At 30.3% G+C, this 19,205-nt stretch overlaps 1 protein-coding gene across 1 annotated transcript; it reads right to left on the bottom strand.

Annotated features, from left to right (window-relative positions):
- Positions 1–931: 931 nt before the first annotated feature.
- Positions 932–2,145, bottom strand: LOC124805952 (adenosine receptor A2a-like). The gene has a single exon (XM_065817358.1). The coding sequence runs from the start codon at positions 2,088–2,090 to the stop codon at positions 1,170–1,172; it is 921 nt and encodes a 306-aa protein (XP_065673430.1). The 5' UTR covers positions 2,091–2,145; the 3' UTR covers positions 932–1,169.
- Positions 2,146–19,205: the final 17,060 nt, after the last annotated feature.

Below are 19,205 nucleotides of genomic sequence, written 5' to 3'. Positions count from 1 at the left end.
CTATTATTTTTAAACTTTATATAAATATATATATATATATATGTTAATTAATACTGTTTTTGTAAGATGCAAACTAAATAGAAAATAACTTGATTGTTTTAAAATAAATTTAATTTCAAATTAATTTGTCAATTTAAAAAACAACTGAACTATTCCCTTCCTTTTTTCTTGCAGTCGTTATTTTTCTTGCACCCCGTCTTTTTCTTGCAGTCCATCTTTTTTTGATGCATTTTAAGGAAAAATAGACTAAACAAAAGTAATCAAGACCCACTTATTGAAATAACTGAATCAAGACGATACAAATACGAGACGTATTAAAACAATTGAAACGTAGCTCACTCCCTGTATGTTACATTCCCGTTCAAAAAAAATCAAAATTAAAGGAACCTAATTAACTTAAAATAATAGCAAACAATTTAAAGGAACCTAATTAACTTAAAATATTAATAAACAATAAAAAATATGAAGTCTAATATCAGTACCAGAAAAACTTTTTTTGCCCATTCTTACACTTTGTTAATTAAAACGGTCGCAATAGATACTTTATTACTCAGGTACTAGGCTTCTATGGGTTAAATTTTATATATATATATATATATATATATATATATATATATATATATATATATATATATATATATATATATATATATATATATATAAATATATAAAAATAAAATAAAATAAAATTAAGTTTCTTTGGGTTCTCTCCAATTTTTTCCTAAACTATACTACGTCTTTTTCTTATGCTTCTTCGAAATGATAAAGTTATTTCATTAGAGTAAATATTACTTTAAGTTCTGCCATGTGACGAACAACAAAATTATTTTTGTTTTTCTGCAATGTGATTTGAATTTTTAACTTTTTCATTGTGTATGATGTTTTAATCTTTTTATACAGCTATTAGAAATATTTATTGAATTTATGCAACAACAACAACAACAACAAAAATATGTCTATTTATAGAAGATTCTATGATATCTTCTTCTACAAGGCTTTGCCTGCCCCTTACCTTGTTTGCGAATGTTGCTAGCGTACTGGATATAGTATCCAGGGAAGTTCTTAAGTCCTTTCTGCCTATTGAACATTTATGAGCAAGTTGGTGAATACTAATTAACAATAATGTAAATAATATAAAAATAAACAAATACAACACATAAATAATATTTTTAACAATTCTGATCTGAACGGAAATTCTTTTTTGCCGTTTGTGCATATTCAAAGAAAGAGTTTCTGGTCAGGCTAGAAATCGATCTTCGAACTTCTTTCCGAATATCTTTTCTATAGTAAGCGTAAAAAATTGGATCTAAACAAGGATTAAACAAAAGAATGCAATATGATATCAAAGGAACATACTCATTTAAGTTTATGTTACTTTGTAGCATGATTTCAACTACCAATGTCGGAATCCAACAAACAAAAAAGCTTATTGCTACCATGATACTTACTTTCAGAGCAGCAGAATTTCTCGCTTTTTCACCGGATAGTTTTTGTTTTACAACAAGCACAATTTTAGCATATACAAAGGAAATAAACAACCCAATAATCATTACCATGCTAAACAAACTTATTGTAAATATTAGATTAATTTTTTTGGAGAGATTTTTACTGAAGTTTGTGTTAAACTGCCAAGTAAATGGCGTTGTTGTAAGGATTGCTGTAAGAATCCAGCCACTTGCAATGATTTTTTTGGCTCTTTTCTTTGATAAAAATGCATGGTATTTATATGGTAAAGTAATCGAAAAAAAACGATCCCCTGCAATAAGAACCAGATTTATGACTGAAGCTAATATAGTAAAACTTATAAGACTACCACAATATATTAAACACGAATTATTTTCTTTTTCCGTAATTCCTTTTTTAAAAGCACAATATTCGCACGGTGGCACAGCAATACCAACAAATATATCACTTAAAATCAAAGATATTACAAAGTAGCTTTGTTTTGTGCGTAGTTGTTTACTAGTATAAAAGCACCAACACACCATAGCGTTGCCAAAAACAATTATTACCACCTCAATCGCCAAGAACGACCAAAAGACAATAGGATAGGATATTTTTACTTCAAGACTACTGTTTGTTGAGTTCATTTTTTTAACAAACTTTTTTACTTAACATCTTCAACAAACTGAAAGCTTATTTTAAGATGAAAATCTTAAAATAAGGTTGTCTAGAAACTCGATCAAAAGTTTTCAATGAATAGAAAAGTATATATATAGTGAAAGATTAATAAACTTAAAACAAATAATCTAAAAAATCTAAATAAAAGGTTGATAAACTTAAATAAAATCTGATAAACTTGGATTGATTTGATTTGAAAATTTAAAGGATTTTAAAACGTTGTATTTTTATTTTTTCAATGAGATTTCAAATCTTTAAAAGATTTGAAACCTTGATATCATTGTATTGAAAAATAGGGAGTCAAATCATAAAATATGATGAATTTGCGTATTTTTATTGCGCATTAAATGCAAAGCGAGATCTTAAAAGTCTAACTAAAATCGTTCAAACAAAAGTTTAAAATATTCGCAGAACTTTAAAGTTTATAGAATTATATACCTTAAGATTTCTACTTAAGTACTTTAGAAAAGTATATCGTCGCGACATTTTTAGCTGCAGCTTATAATTGCAAACCTAAAAAAAAAGCACGGAGTTATATAAAAATACTTCCTAAACAACAACAAGTTTTACAAGAAAAATTTATACTTTTATAATAAGAATTAAAAAAAAATAAAACTTTATGAATAATTGAAAGTAACTCGAAGTAAATAGTTTAAACAGGAAATGAGGTATTATATAAGCCACGGCCTGGAGGTTAGAGTTCTAGCTCATTGGAAAAGAAGGAGGCGTGAACTTTCTAGTTAACATTAAAAAAAAAAAGTCACGTAGGTTTTCATCACAAAACCACAAAAAAGTATGAGGAAGAAACTACAGTAGTGTCAATAACAAAATCATTTAAAACAAACGAATGCATGTGTTTGTTTAACTTTTAGTGTTGAAAAGGTAATAAATTTAAAATGGTTTGGTTGTTGACCCTACTCTTGTTTCTGACTCATGCATTTTTGTAATTGAGAACTTTATTCTGGTTAAGAACCGCATAAAACCATAGGTCTACCGGTTTTTGCATTTAATCTGGTTGATTTTTGCACGAATCTAGTGGTTTTTTTCATTTAACCTGGTGGTTTTTTGCATTTAATCTGGTTTTTTTTTGCATTTAATCCGGCGGCTTTAAAATTTACATCAATTTTATAATGCATGTTATGAATTGCTCAAATGATTAGTAATAAAAAATATTCTACATGTTCCAGTTTAAAGTAAATTTAGATGTGTAACAAATAGTATAATCCAATAACATTGAGTAACAATAATATTAATAATTATAATAATAGTAATAACAATATATATATATATATATATATATATATATATATATATATATATATATATATATATATATATATATATATATATATATATATATATATATATATATATATATATATATATATATATACTATTGTTATTACTATTATTATAATTATTAACATACAAGTTCGAAAAAACAAATTTTAAAAAATTACGACTTATTCTCTATTAATGTCATCTCCATTAACGTTCTTACTAATCGTTATTTCCGATCGGAGCTATGTGTCTTCTTTTAGTATTCTTAATTTTCGAGAATATCTCTTCACAAAGATTTAGAAAAGGTGAGTATTGGGGTAAAAAAACAATTTCATAGGGATAACTATCATAAAAATCTGATAATGAATGATGAAACCTAACGTTATCTATCACTATGGTAAACTCTTCTTCCTCCCCCAAAATACTTTTAAGTGTATTTAAGAATCCTTTAAAGATATCTGCTGTCACCTCTACGCCAATAATTGCTTCAATGTGAACTATGTTTAAACAATTTATGCTAATACTTTATTTATGTTACGGCCTCTTGATGACAATACACATTGATTTGGGGTTGTTCCTCGGAGACTGTATCCATATGAAAAGTTTCATCAATATTAATAATATTTCTGTAACGTTGTTGCAATGTCAAGTTTAAATACCATGAAACAAATGTTTTTCTTTCTTTTTTTACTTCTGCTGTATTGCGTCTTTCACTAATGTGTCTTAATATTTTGTACATATAATTCAATTCTTTTAACCATTGCCATAATGTAGAGACACTGACATCAATTCCCAATTCTAACTTTATCTCCTGTAGATTATAGTTTTTGTTATCTCCAATTAACTCAAAAATAATATAGAAAAAAATTCATTGAACTCTGATTTCAACACTGAACAAATAAAATACGATAAAAAGAACGCAAACGTACAGTCAAAGTCTTATAAAAATCGAATCACTGCATTCAAGCAACACAATAGTGGTAATTATAATAACCAATGATGAAAAGTGTTGGTAGAAATGAATATATCTACTGTGGGTTATAAAATCACAAATGCAAAGATTGTATAAAAGTGTTAAACGTTTCTAGACGCAAGGAGATTTAAAAAAATAAAAGATTATGTTACAACTCATTAGTTATGGACATTCCGCGGCAAATTGTCGATCAAGAGGATGCAGAAAGTGTAACAAAAACCATCACACTTCAATTTGTCAAAACATAAATGCAACAACGGACAATAAAATGAAAAATAAAAAAGAAACCTTGGGAACGGCGTTTAATGCAAGAACAACTGTTCACCCGACAGTAATGGCAAAGGTAAATTGTGAAAAAGCAAGGATAATGTTGGATACGGGTGCTGGAAGTTCTTATATATGTATAAACTTGATAACAAAACTGAAGTTGAAACCTATACGAAGAAAACATAAAACTATCAAAAAACTATACGGAACGGTAAACAAGCGTGTGGAAATATATAATGTTACGCTAGAATCAATAACAATACCGGAATTTCACATCAATATTGAATACATCAATGCAGAAAAGGAAATACTAACCTTTTTACCCAATCCGATGATCAAGGAGGTAAAAATCGCGATTTGCGAGACTAAGGAGACTGAAATTTAGCAATAATGGAGAAGGTGATGAAATACAACCTGTTCACATAATACTGAGTGCTGCTGATTATCAACATATAAAAGCTACCGAACCAATGGTTCTTGGAAAAAATTCTGGGTAAAGACCCTGGAGCTGAATTAACTATGTTTGGATAGACTCTTTCTGAGAGACAAATGGAATTAAGTTCTGGTATTGAAAAGGGTTTTTTATAGAACACTGTTCGTGATGAGTTCGAGCAAATGTATGGTCTTGAAGTACTTGGATTGTCAGACACAAACAATGAACCAATGTTACACCAAGACTTTAGCTACACCAAACAAACGAAGGTTATTATGAAACTAGAATGCCTTGGAAAAAAGATGTCGTTAAACTGCCAAACAACAGGGATCTGGCTATTAAAAGATTGATAAGTACAACAATTTGATTGGAAAAACTTAACAAACTAGAGAAGTATAATGAAGTAATGATGGAACTGATCAGTGAGGGAATACTGGAAACAGTGCCAAAAAAACCTGCGGCAGAAATTGTTCACTACATTCCTCATGTAGCTGTAATCAAGGATATTGCTGAGTCAACAAAAATGCAAGTTGTTTATGATTGTTCAGCAAGAAAAGATGCTTAATCACCTTCATTGAATTTCTGAAAGTGTGACCATCGCCACAACCCCTAATATTTAACATTCTAATACGAAATCGGATGAACAGACTCTGCGTTTTAGCAGACTTTAAGAAAGCATTTCTACAAATTTGAATTCAAGAAGTGGATAGAGACGCACAACGATTAATTTGGTATAAAGACTTAAAGAAAGTAAAATTAATGGAGTTACGATTTTCAAGAGTAATTTTTGATTCCAGTTCAAGTCCTTACATTCTGGGCACTACCATTAAAAAACATATATCAAAATAGAAGGATATTCATCGAAAAACAGTGGTTGCCTTGGAAGAAGATACTTATGTCGATGATTTGCAAGCGGGTGGAGAAACGGAAGAAGAGCGTATCAGGTTTAAATATGAATCAACAAAAATCTTGAATAAAGCTGGTTTTCAATTGCACAAATGGCATAGCAACGTAAGAAAATTGTAGAATACAAATTGAAGATTGTTAAAGACAAATCAACAAAAATACTTGGACATCCTTGGAACAAGGAAACAGATCAATTGTCAATTGAATTCACTACTTTTATTAATAACGGAAATAAAGAAATTTTAACGAAAAGAAAAATTTTATCCGCAATCAACAGTGTTTTTGACGTATTGGGATATAGAGCACCTGCGTTAATCACTGGAAAAATAGTGTATAGCTGACTATGCTTATTAAAAACAAGATGGGATCATCAAATACCGAAGGAACTTTTGGAAGAATGGCAAGCTTAGATCAAGGTAATAAGCAACAAAAGAACTATTTTGATTCCTCGGAGTGTTGTGTCCGGAAGAGTTATTAAATTGGAACTCCACGGATTTTCAGATGCAAGTGAATTGGCAGTATGTGCATGCATCTATGTTGTAACGAGCCATCAAAAGTCATGTGACCAACCAAGTCATATGACCAACCAAGTCAGATGTATTCAGACTGCTTTAAACAATATAGAATAATTTTCAATTTATCTAAAGCTATATTCTGAACAAAATGTTCCTGTAAAACCATGGCATCTTTCTGTTAAAAACTATTTTAAACATGTGTTTTTTAAACCTTTAATAAGAATCATTTGTAAAGAACCACGTGATTTTTTACTTATGATTCTTGTTAACTGATTATTGTATCTTTGTTAAAAAAATACACGTAGGTATAAAAATAAATATTTTTGGGCTGAAAGGGTCAATTACAATTAGGATTCTATACTTTTTACAGCAAAACCTTTTTTAGCTGATTAACAATCGATTAAATCATACATATATTCTTCAGTATTAAATACCTAGTATTACATTGAAGAACGTATTAACGCTCACTCGTATGCTATGTTTTTATTTAACACTCACTCGTGTATGTTTTTATTTAACACTCACTCGTGTATGTTTTTATTTGTTAATGAATTTTAACTTATTTAGCTCTCACTCTTTAATAGAAGGTTTTTTTACAAATAGTGCAGCTATCTCTGTACACATGTCTCTGTTAGTAACTAATATTTTTATTAAGAACGTAAAGGTTTTGCATTCAAACAAATTTTTGCTGTTTTTTAAATCATATTGAAGTAGTTTTATTCCAAAACTTCATTTACTTGTCTACAAGTAAATTTAATTAGTGCCCAGTACGTGAATATCTCTGTCTTATATCCTAACACATAAAAATCAACTTAAAAATCGTTTTAGGTTTTTTATTTAAAAAAATATTTAGCTTGCAAAACAATGTTTGTGATATTTATAAAAATATTTTTGTCCAGAATTAGTTTATTTGGTTTTTATATCAAACATTTTATTATGTATATAGAAGCTAGTCTTTCATTTTCTTGGTGTGCAACTTAATTAACATGCTCTGATAATAAAAATACACTCTGGGTCTAGGTGGGTCCCGATATTTTAAAACTTTTATTACGCTGGGTCCAAGTTGGGCCCTAGCTGGGTCTTTAAATTTGTATTTACCTTACTTTCATTCCAGCGGCTGAGGTGACAGCAAGGTAAATAAAATTTTTGAAACATATTTAGACATTGAAAATTATTTAGAGATTCAAATGAAGAACAGTAATTATTAAGTTGTTTAATTTTAAAGATAAAGTAAGATAAATAAATATAAATAAGATATATATTTTGAAAAATATTTTGAAAAAGCAACCTGTAAAGTTTGCACTATCATCATGCGAATCTATGCTATCCTAGCCAATTTGTTCCCTCCCTCAGTATTACTAAAGTTAGTTAAAAAATTTTTCCCCCAAAAAATGCAAGTTGTCAAAGCAACAACTTTTATTAATTTTGCTTTCAAAATCTAAAACACTCGTACAACTAATATTATGGTTATAAAAATTTTTACACAGTTCTTAGGTCTAAAAAATATTTTAATAGTTTTTTGGTAACTGCAATTGCTTTTTTAGGCGTTTTTTGATTTAAGTTATCACGAGTGGTAAAGAAAATAAAAATTCTTTATTTTTCCATATGGGTTCTATGTTGGTTACGGGTGGGATTCATTTAAACCCATATGGAACTTATCTGGGAGCAGCAGTTTTTTCACTGGGTTAGTCCATTGGAATCGGAAACTTGGCTATCTTTCAAACAGACATGAGAAAACTATCTGGGGGGTAACTAGTCCCGTAAGGATGCATATAAGGATGGAGTTTCAAAACTCAATAATGCTTACAAAGAAGTAAATTGTTGAATGTCTTCGACAATCCATTAGGCTAAAATTACCCCATGAATGGGGTAAGTGAGGTATAATACATGAGGGGAAAGCGAGGTATAATACATGTTTTATTAGTAAAGCAAGCTTTTAACAGCTTTATAACAGATTTTTCCAAATTATTTATAAATAAATTATTTATAAACAAAAAATTTATAGTAAAAACAAAATATTAGAGGTACTGAAAAAGTTTTATTTAAATTTTGTCTTCTATAGAATTTCTGTAGAATGCCTATCAATTTCTACAGAAACTGTTATAAAACTTTTTTCTATAAAAAAAAAAGTAGAAAAAAAAGTTCTATAGAAATTTCTATAGGAACTAACAGGGATTCTGTAGAAGTTCTATAGAATTCTATAGAATTTTTATAGACCATATGTTTCAAAAGTTTATAAAAATTCTATAGAACTTTTTTTCCTGTGTACCCTAGCCAGCTTCGTTTAAATTAAATATTCTTTTTTGGTTAGTCATTTAAACTTTTTTAAATGACCATCCAGAAAGTTTTTATCTAGAACGTTTTAATAAACTTTAAATTCATCTATCACATATCTAATAGTCTTTCGGCTCTCGCTTTAATCAGTAATTCAGGTTTTCGCCTTTCCATCTTCTTTCAAAATTTATAATAAAGTCATAACCGGGTGTGTCATTCCTTACGCGCTTACTGTACATAATTGTGTAACATACATTAGAAATCTTTTCTTTCTAGTGGATATCTACACTTTGCTGTAAAAATTAAGACATCTACTATATATTTCTCTTCTTCCCTTGTCAATACTGTTATTCTGCCAGTGGAACTCTCATACAGAATATTGTTTTTTTTTTGCAGCTGCATACTGATGTATGCAGCTGCAAAAAAAAAAACAATGTCTTGGTTAATTTATATTAATTTTTATTTTTTATAAAGAAAAAACTTCAAAAATATTAATCATTTTATAAATAAACTATTATAGACTTATTAATTTTGAAATTTTTATATTACTTTACTTTGAGACCCAACATGACATACTTTTGAAAAACTTTTTTTTTGTGATAAATTTAATTATTTTCTTATAGGATGTTATATTAACTATAATACAATTAATATTATAATATTATAATTAATGTTATAATACAATTTTTTTATTTCATTTTTACATAAAATGATAGCTAGCAAAAAGTTAAAAAAAAACGTTTAAAAAAATTAAAAAAATATATAAAAATCATGAGACCTTTATTACCAGAAAAGAATCAAAAAGAATTTTCACATAAGAAAGTGAATTTTAATTTAGAAATTTAATCAATATTCGTTCTAAATATCTTCTTTAGCGTATTTTAGATCATTACTATCAGATTTAACAGGTTTTTTTCACATATGCGCGTGGCATGTTCTACAACAAAAAGTTTGGAAGTCAAGTTAATAAAAGATTAAAGTAATTGTATGTGTGTTAATGTATAAGTACCTAAACTAGATAAAATTATCTCAATGGAATAACAAATGACAATGCTTTGATGTTTTTGTTTTTATTTTACTGACGTTTGTACAAAACCTTTTTTTTTTCTGTGTATATAGTTTCTTAATTTTTATACAGAAAATATAATTTATAGCCAAATTACCACACTATATCCAAATTCCCTCAACAGACCCTAATTTACAATTTCAATTCTAAAGTTTACTTATATAATGTTAATCTAAAAACTTATATTATACGGGAAAAAAAAAGTTACAGTCAATAAAATAGTTTTGATGCAAATGAAGTGCTAAGTGTTGTAATTTTATACACAGCTGACTAAAAAAATTAAATGTCGTTGTTAAGGCTGCTCTTTTTAAATAGGGCTTTTAAAGAATTGCTAATATAAACTTATTTAAAACATTGAAATGTTTTAAGTAAGTATATATTAGCAATTTAAATGTCAAAATAATCTCTTTGATTGAGTTCATTAAACTGATTGAAAAGATTTTGTGACAAGAAAGGTGTTTACTTATTTTGAATTAGCTACTTAATTACTTACCCTAATTTTATGGGCATATTTATTTATATATATGATTTCATCAAGCCTCGTTTTTGTGCAAGAAAAACAGTTTAATTTTGTGCACCCACAAAATTAAAAGTAAACGGTTTTTGTTTCAATTTCACATTAAGAGATAGATCGGTAAGAAGATCTCATTTCAATTTCTATGATTCGGACGGAACCAATAAATCATTCATATGATTGTTATTTCTATGATTCGGACGGAACCAATAAATCATTCGTATGATTGTTATTTCTATGATTCAAACGGAACCAATAAATCATTCGTATGATTGTGATATTATTTTACTAATACATTAGTTAGATAATAATCATATTTTATGGTATTAAACCAAAAAGTAAAATTAAGTGTCCGAATCTACCATTGGCTAAAAGACAGTTCCCACTTAGTTAATCCACCTCAATATTCCACTTTAAAGTCTCATTTTGTATGCTTCACCAGAAACAATCGAAGACACCACATGAGATCCTGACTGATTATAGTTATTATCATAACCTCCAAAGTTATTATCATAACCTCCAAAGCATATTTTCTATTTTTAAAGAGATCTCACTAATTTGGTACGTGATTTCAATTTTTCAAAAACAGGCAGATCTTTTAGGTTTTGATTAAAGAGATGGAGTTTGTTACATTATTACAACCAAAAACAAAAGTATGTTCGTGTTGCAATCGAGTTAGGAGCCATCCATAAAAGATGTCAGTAAATATAGAGGGGAAGGGGTACTGAAAAGTTTGACAATAATTGATAATGGGGATGGGGGCTTGTTGAGACTAAAATGATGTCAATTTTTAAAAACCTTCTGTTTTAAGTTTAAACGAATAAATTTTATAGGTATTTAGATCTACAATGTGGTATAGAAATGGTATATTTGCTTTGTGGGGAATTTAATGTAAGTTTCCCAGAGACATTAAATAAATTAAAGATTTACTAACGTTTTATTATTGTATTATCTCTGATAAATCAATAAGACAAATATGGATAAAGCCGCATTGATTAACCTATTGATGGTCTCGTATGAAAATGCTCATCCCAATAAAAAGGCAAGATACAACATATGTTGAAGAAGTTTGTTCTATTTTAGGACCAGATGAAGTGTATTTCATAGCCAAGACGACAAGGCCAGAGTGCCTATTAGAATCACAGCCTCCGTTGATGCATTTGGAGTACCGGGTAACTCTGCTGGACCACGAATGAGTCGTGTCTGTTAAACACAAGCATATACCATCTGTATACGCTGGAAATACTATCAAAAGAGACGGTCTCGAAGAAGAGTAGCTGTTACTTATTCAGGACCTACCTGCAATGTTGTTCAATAAAACAAACCACTTTTGTTTATGGATTAGACTGTTAACGGCTCTTGAACATCAAAGAGTTTGGCTCTATTACCAAAGATCCTCAAACTAATATGGTTAAGCCTACCGTTGTGTTTAGCTTCAAAGAGGGACACGGCAAAATCTAGAAAGTAATTGAAATTGGAATTCATCATTTCTTGAAGAATAACCTCGAAGCTCTTTTTATCATAACGAACGCTCGGAGCCGCAGTGCATTCAACCGAACTGAGCGACGATTGGCACCTCTAAGTAGAGAATTATCTGGAGTGATTCTTTTAATTTAATTTAATCTAAAAACTTTATTTTTTATTGATGGTTACATTAGTTTTAACAAGAATAAACTAATTAAAATCAACACATTTAACAATTATAGACAATACACACTCACATAAAAATCGTTAAAAACAAAAATCAAATAAATAAAATTGACTATATATATGTCCACATACAGTATTGGACAAAACATTTGCAACCACTATCGAACAATGCTAAAAGGTGTTCCTAATTTTACAAGTCTTAAAAACGAAACGAACTATACTACCACAGCAAACAGTTCAGGAGTTTGGAGTCATAGCATGCCATGAAATGAGCAATCAGCTGACAGGTGACAGCACACAGGCAGAATTTCGTTGACAAGTGCCATTTTGCAGCGGACAAAACAAGTGCAACTTTTTTGGTTTGTTTCATTTTCTTAAGTCTGGTCCGTGTCAACGTCACGGAAGTTTTTTAATAATTAAAGGAAGTATCCAGAAGTTTCCAGAAGTTTCCGGAAGAAGCATCTGGAAGCATCCAGTAGCATACAGAAGTATCCAGAAACATTCAGAAGCATTCAGACGCATCCAGAAGCTTCCAGAAGCATCAAAAAGAAGCATCTAGAATCTTCCAGAACAGGTTCACACAGGTTCATTTCACTATATAAGAGACATGTAAATCGACATGTAATTCAGTCAGTACATGGAAGTCAATCAGTCAGTATTATCAAGACAGTTTATCGAAGTGAGTTTTATCAAAGTTTTTATCGAAGAACATCAATACAAGAAGTGAAATACAACAAGTTCTTCATTACATCAATACAGTCCACATCCAACCAAGACGTTGTGTGTCACAGAGCATTATTGTATTATCACAAGGTAAATGTAACACGGTAAGCATTGAGAAGCGTGATTATTTTTTTTTATTTTTTTTATGACTTCAAGTGCAGAAATGGCTCCCGACATTCTTGGATTGGAACTAAGAAAGAAAATTATTTGCGATTACGTAAGTGGAATATCACAAAAAAGTATTTGTGATAAATATCGCGTGAAAAATTGGAGCGTATCAACACTATGTTTCGAATATCGTTCTACGGGGAAGTTGGCAGCAGATAACAAAGATGGAAGACCGCGTTCCACCACTTCTTGAGATCTATGATCGTCAGATCCGTTAAAAAGGATCCCTGGATATCATCAGTCGAGATACAAAAGCAATTAGAGCTGCCTGTATTGGACCGAACAATCAGACGACGTGCTGTTGAAGCCGGATTGTTTTCTCGACGCCCTGCAAAGAAACCGCTGATTTCACTAAAAAACCAGAAGGAAAGACTCCTGTTTGCTACATCTCATACTGACTGGAATGTGCAGAAATAGCGAACTGTCCTGTTCAGTGATGAATCGAAGTTTAACATCATTGGGAGCGATGGCATTTGCTGCGTACGTCGACCGGCCGGAAAACGCCTCGATATACGTTACTGCCATTAGACCGTGAAGCATAGCGGAGGTAATGTAATGGTCTGGGGGTGTTTTTCTGCTAACGTTCTAGGTCCAATACATCGAAACGATGGAATAATGGACCGTTTCATGTATAAAAATATCCTGAAAGATGTTATGTTACCTCATGCTGAATGGAATATGTCAATAAAATGGGTTTTTCAGCAAAAAAACGATCCGAAACACACTGCAAAAGTAGTCAAGCAGTGGTTTCAAGATAACCACCTATTGGTGATGGATTGGCCGCCTCAATCTCCGGATCTCAACCCTATCGAGAACCTGTGGGAAATCGTCAACCGCAGAATTAATCGTGAAGGTGTTCGTAATAAGGATCAACTGTTTGAACAAATCCAAAAGGCCTGGGCAGCGATTCCACAAAGTTTCATTGATCACCTGATCGAATCTATGCCTCGAAAATGCAAGGCTGTGATTGACAACAAAAGATTCGCCACGAAATATTGATAGCGAAATACAGCTTGGTCAACATTTTGTCGAGTTGCACTTGTTTTGTCCAGAAGGAAATCAACTTTTTTTAATACTTTTGATTAATTTATTAATTTTCGTGTACAAATAATGAACTTTGTGATGAATAAAACTTGAAGAGCTTTGTCTCTAAACAGTTACATAGTTATTTCTCTAAATTGAAAAAATGCAACACTTTTATATAAAGAAACTAAATTAGCATACCAATTTTTAATATGTTTTTTGAACACCTCAGAACTTTAATTTAAAAATTGACACGGTCTTGTTATCTAGAGTGTTTCATAACGAGATGGCTCTAAATATAGTACAACATGTATCCTTATATTTGGAGCCATTTGAAGGTAGAATCATTTTTTTGCTACAACGAAGTTTAAAAGGAAGGTTTTTTGTATTGAATAAATCCTTCATAAATTGTGGATTTAGACAATTAATTGATTTAAAAACTTCTATCATAAGAAAGCGCAAATTTCTTAAGTGGATCCTCGGACTATTATCAAAACTTAACAATTCATCAAGAGATAAGTCAAACCTTTTATGGACAATTCAAAGAGCTTTTTTGTGAATTTTATTTATAAGGTTGTCATAGTATTTAAAACAAAACATCCATATTAGGGGAAAATAAGAAAAATTTGACATTATGAAGGCGTTAAACAACAATGTAGCATTATTACGGGATAAAAAACTTTTTATGCGTTAAAGAGCAAAGCATTTACCATTAGCTTTACTGCATAAGTATTTAATGTGTTCTCCAGAATTTAGATTCTTATCAATTGTAACACCAAGTAGTTTCACCCTATCAGAGGCAAAAACAGTTATATTACCTATTTTTAGGTATTGATTTTTTGTGTTTTTTAAACCAACTAAAAGTAATTGGAATTTATCAGGGTTGGCAACCATCGAGTTAAACTTAAACCAGGCAATGGTATTAGCTGCTTCTTTTTGCAATCGAAAAATAACCTTTTCTAAGCTGTAATCACAGGCATACAGCGTATTATCATCTGCAAAGTTGCACTGTTCAGTATCTTTAATAAAGAAGAATATATTATTTATAAAGATATTAAAGAGGATGGGGCCAAGAATGGAACCTTCCGGCACTCCCGACAAAATATCAACCCAATTAGAAACAGAAGGTCCTATCCTTACCCTTTGTTTACGACCACTAATATACGATATAAGAAATTTAAGACTTTCTTTAGAGAAACCATACGCCTCTAATTTAGCAATAAGTAGGTCATGCGGAATGAAATCATAAGCTTTAGATAGATCCATTAATAATGTTCCAACAATACCTCCATTGTCAATGCATTCATACTACTTATTAAGTAAAAAAATAAGTGTATGCTGAGTACTATAACCTCTACGAAAACCACACAAAAGTTTGTCAAATTTTGGCTCCATAAATAACAAAATCTGTTCATAAACGATCATTTCAAAAACCTTGGCGAGAGCGGGTAGGATACTTATAGGGCGATAATTAGCCTTATCTGTTGCGTCATTGTTTTTAAGACACGGTAAAACATCCGCAATTTTTAGAAATGACGGGAATGTTCCATCTAAGATGCTATTATTGATACAATCTGTAAGACTATCCCTAAAGTATATTAAGTAAGATTTTAACATAAAAGTTGGTATTTCACCACTTGTTTTTTTTTTTCATTCATAGACCCTATAATTTTTGTAATATCATCAGGTGTAATACTATGAAACTTGAAATTATGTGCATTCATTTTGAATTTATTTTTAATGTTTCTTATACTAGGATGGTCAACATACTTTTTTATAGCTGACTCAACTGGGTCTGAAGTGCAAGGAGAAAAAGACCATTTAATATGGTCTGCCATACTTGATGGCAATGCAACATTTATGAAATATTTATTAAAAATATTAATCAACAAAGAACTGTCTGAGATAATGTTGCCATTTTCAGTCAAAGTGATACGCTTGTTAGAATTTGTAGATTTGTCCGAAAAGAAAGGCTTAGTTAGCTTCCAGAGAGATGTATTTAAAGTCGAAAGTGTATTAATTTGCTCAAAGTACTTCTTCTTATTTTTTCGGTTAAGTTTAACCACCAAATTCCTTTGTTTTTTGTACATTAGAGCTGAAAAATCTGCTTTATCAACTAAAAATTTTTTATACAATGAAGAGCGGAGCATAATTGCTTTTCGTAAGTCTTTAGTTATTAAGAGGGGCATGAATATTAAGCAAATTGCTGAATATCTCATTAAAAGTACTAATATCATAACAAGATTTTAAGTTGAAACGGAGTATTTTTGCAAAAATCTTACTTGAGAAATTTTTGAACGATCTATAAATAAGTTTTTTAGGTGGTAACTTACAAAAAGTGGATCTTAGCATGGTGTATATTAAATGGTGATGATCACTCACACCCGTACCAAAGGTATTTGAATGTTGGAAGCTCAGCTTTCTGTTAGTAAGGATAAGGTCTATACAGGAAGGGTTATTGACCAATTTAAAACAAGTCGGTTGTTTAATTAAATTAATACATTGATAAAGTTGAAGGAATTCCTTCATTTTTTTTTCTGAAGGTTGTATATTAAAGTCTCCTATTAGAATAAAATCAAGACGTTTTTGTTGTTGGACTATATAAGCTCTTATTTTACTCAAATTAGAGCGCAATTTGTTCTACCACCTGTCCCAGTTAACCAAACAAGAAATGGTCTCTGAACAGTAGAAGTCTCAGAAGGAGTTAAAGATTTGTTTCCATTATCTCTGTTTATACTTATCGCATCAGACATTGAAAGGATTCTTCTTCGACATGCCAAAGGATTTCCAATTCTTCCGTTTGATGCGTTTCGTCCATTAATTCAGTCTAGCTTAGCTAATAGAATCTGTAAAAAGTGCAATATCTACTTTCCGTCCAAGCTGCGATGAAAAAACATGTTTCTATCCATTCTTCCGCTTCAACACTCCCAGGGTCCAACCAGTTCCAACCTAAGGAAGTAAACGTGAACTTTATTTCAGATGCTCTTCCACGGTGCTCTTTGATAAGACCGTATGGACATCTTGGGGCACCTAAAATAAATAAAAAAATAAATAAAAAAGGTCGCTGCCAATTGTCAAACAAAATTTATGACAGTTGTCGCCCTGCAGAAAAACTTAACTACTGAATGATTAGATAAAAACTACTGAATGGTTATATAAAAATGAAGTTGACTTCAACAATCCATGGAGAGATGAGTGAGTGAATTCGATGAGATATCAACTATTCTATAATATAATTTGCTATGATCTACTATTATAAAAATGTTTAATTTAACCAGAAAAGTATCAATAGTACAAAAAATAATATCTAAGAGAGAAAGAGAGATAAGGAGAGAGAGAGGGGTGGGGAAGGGGGTCAAAAAATCACTGACATCATTTATGGGCAGCCTCTTAGGGGTAGTAAAAAGGTTTTCAAAATATATAAAAAAGAGAAAAGTTTCTACGTTAATTTTTTCCTTTTTTTAGAAAAGTTTCTTGTTTTCATTATGAAAAACTGAAGCAAAAAAAATTATAATATCTAAAGCTCTTGTTTGGACATAGTAAGCTGACAAAATCATGTTAATTCCAAATAAAAGAACTCGAATAATTCAAAAATCGCCTTAAAGATACCAAGTGGTTCATACGTCAATCTCTTAGGTCATGACAAAAAAAAAAAATTAAAATCTTTTATTGATGCAGCATGATAATGCATTTACCTTATTTTTATAATATTGTGTAAAATGTCACTAAATACGTCATTTATTACCATCACCATCAGCATTATTTACCAGAACTTATGTCTATAATCAAAACATTTAATTAATAAATATTCAGATAGCAAAAAGCACAGGTTGTATTTTATTAGTTCTGGTTTACATCTGTTTATTAATAAAATAAATTGAAATCAAAGAAAATTTCAATGGCAAAAGTGTCTTCTGCTGCAGTGACAACAAGGCAAAAAGTCTACTTGTCCTATCTTCGGTTCACCAGCAAACTTACGTGAAAATGTCTTGGCAATATACATACGTGCCATGTTAAGTTATCGTTTCTCAATGCAGAAAATGAGAGTGGAAAGTGGTGGAAAACAACCTTCTTTGACAGAAATATCTGAAAATTTGGCGTACAAAATAAAAAATTTGTTGTGAAAAGCATCGATACCTACTGTATCTCATAAACGCATTGTAAAAATGTTATTGATTACAATCAAAAGTATAGAAATATTGTGCAATAAGTCCGTTAACAAAACGAACAAAATTGAAGTCCGAAACAGACAAATTGAAGTCCGAAAATAACAACATTTCAAAAGCATGCAGAAAATACTTTATTTGACGTTGCAGCATTCAAATGCCTTGATTTTTCTAAATACATCTGTGAAAAAGTAAAGAAGGTACCAGAGAAAGAGAATTATTTTCTCAGCAATCAGAGATTTTTTTGAGGGTTATGTATATGGAAGGACTCGATATTCACACTACTTTAAGGTTACGGCGAAAAAAAGCAAAAAAAAAAGAAAAGCCCCTTACTGTCTAACCCATAAACAAAGTCTTGTGTTATTATAGGTATTAAAGCTTAACCAATATCATCAAGCCGCATTCAGAATTCAAGTTTTTATTCTAATTCTCAAGATTCTTACTCTGATGACACTGTAATTTGGAATACTGAATCAGATGCTGATTATTTAGACATAACTGAAGGCCGCAAGCGAAAATGGAACAGAAAATATAAAACTAAACAAATGAGATCACCGTTACTATCCTTGGCAAAAGCCTGCAATAGAGTAGGTGTTTCAAGCAGAGGTGCTGCATTTATAGCATGTGATGTGCTGGAAGACATGAACATAACTTCAAAAGGAGACTAAAGTAATTTATAAAGGATCTAAAGTAATTTATAAAGGATTTATAAAGGATTTACAAAGGATCTAAAGTAATTTATAAATATAAAATTCAAAAAGAACGAAAAGAAAAACAGACTTAATATGCAACATTTAGACCCTGAAAATATTCAAATGTTAGGTTTGTTGTTTGATGAAAGAAAAGATTCAACATTAGTTGTTGATACAAACAAGGAGAAAAATACACAAAAAACGATCAAAAAAAAAATGTAGTTTTAGTACAAGAATCAGGATCAAAGTATCTAGGGCATGTAGAGACTGCATCAGGACATGGATACAGCATTATGAAAAGTATAAAAATATTTTTGACTCAAAACAACATTGATACATGCGAATTAGTTGCCATGGGTTGTGACAGAACAGTTGTCAATACCGGATTTCTTAATGGTATTATTCCTTCGTTCGAATTAGAACTAAAAAGACC

This window comes from Hydra vulgaris, chromosome 14, assembly GCF_038396675.1.
Source record: "Hydra vulgaris chromosome 14, alternate assembly HydraT2T_AEP".
Taxonomy (NCBI): Eukaryota; Metazoa; Cnidaria; class Hydrozoa; order Anthoathecata; family Hydridae; genus Hydra; species Hydra vulgaris.
Note: the sequence above shows the minus strand (reverse complement) of the source record. Positions and strands in the feature narration are given on the sequence as shown.

Excerpts from the sequence above, each read along its gene's own strand:
- LOC124805952 (XM_065817358.1), bottom strand. The coding sequence starts at position 2,090 with ATGAACTCAACAAACAGTAGTCTTGAAGTAAAAATATCCTATCCTATT.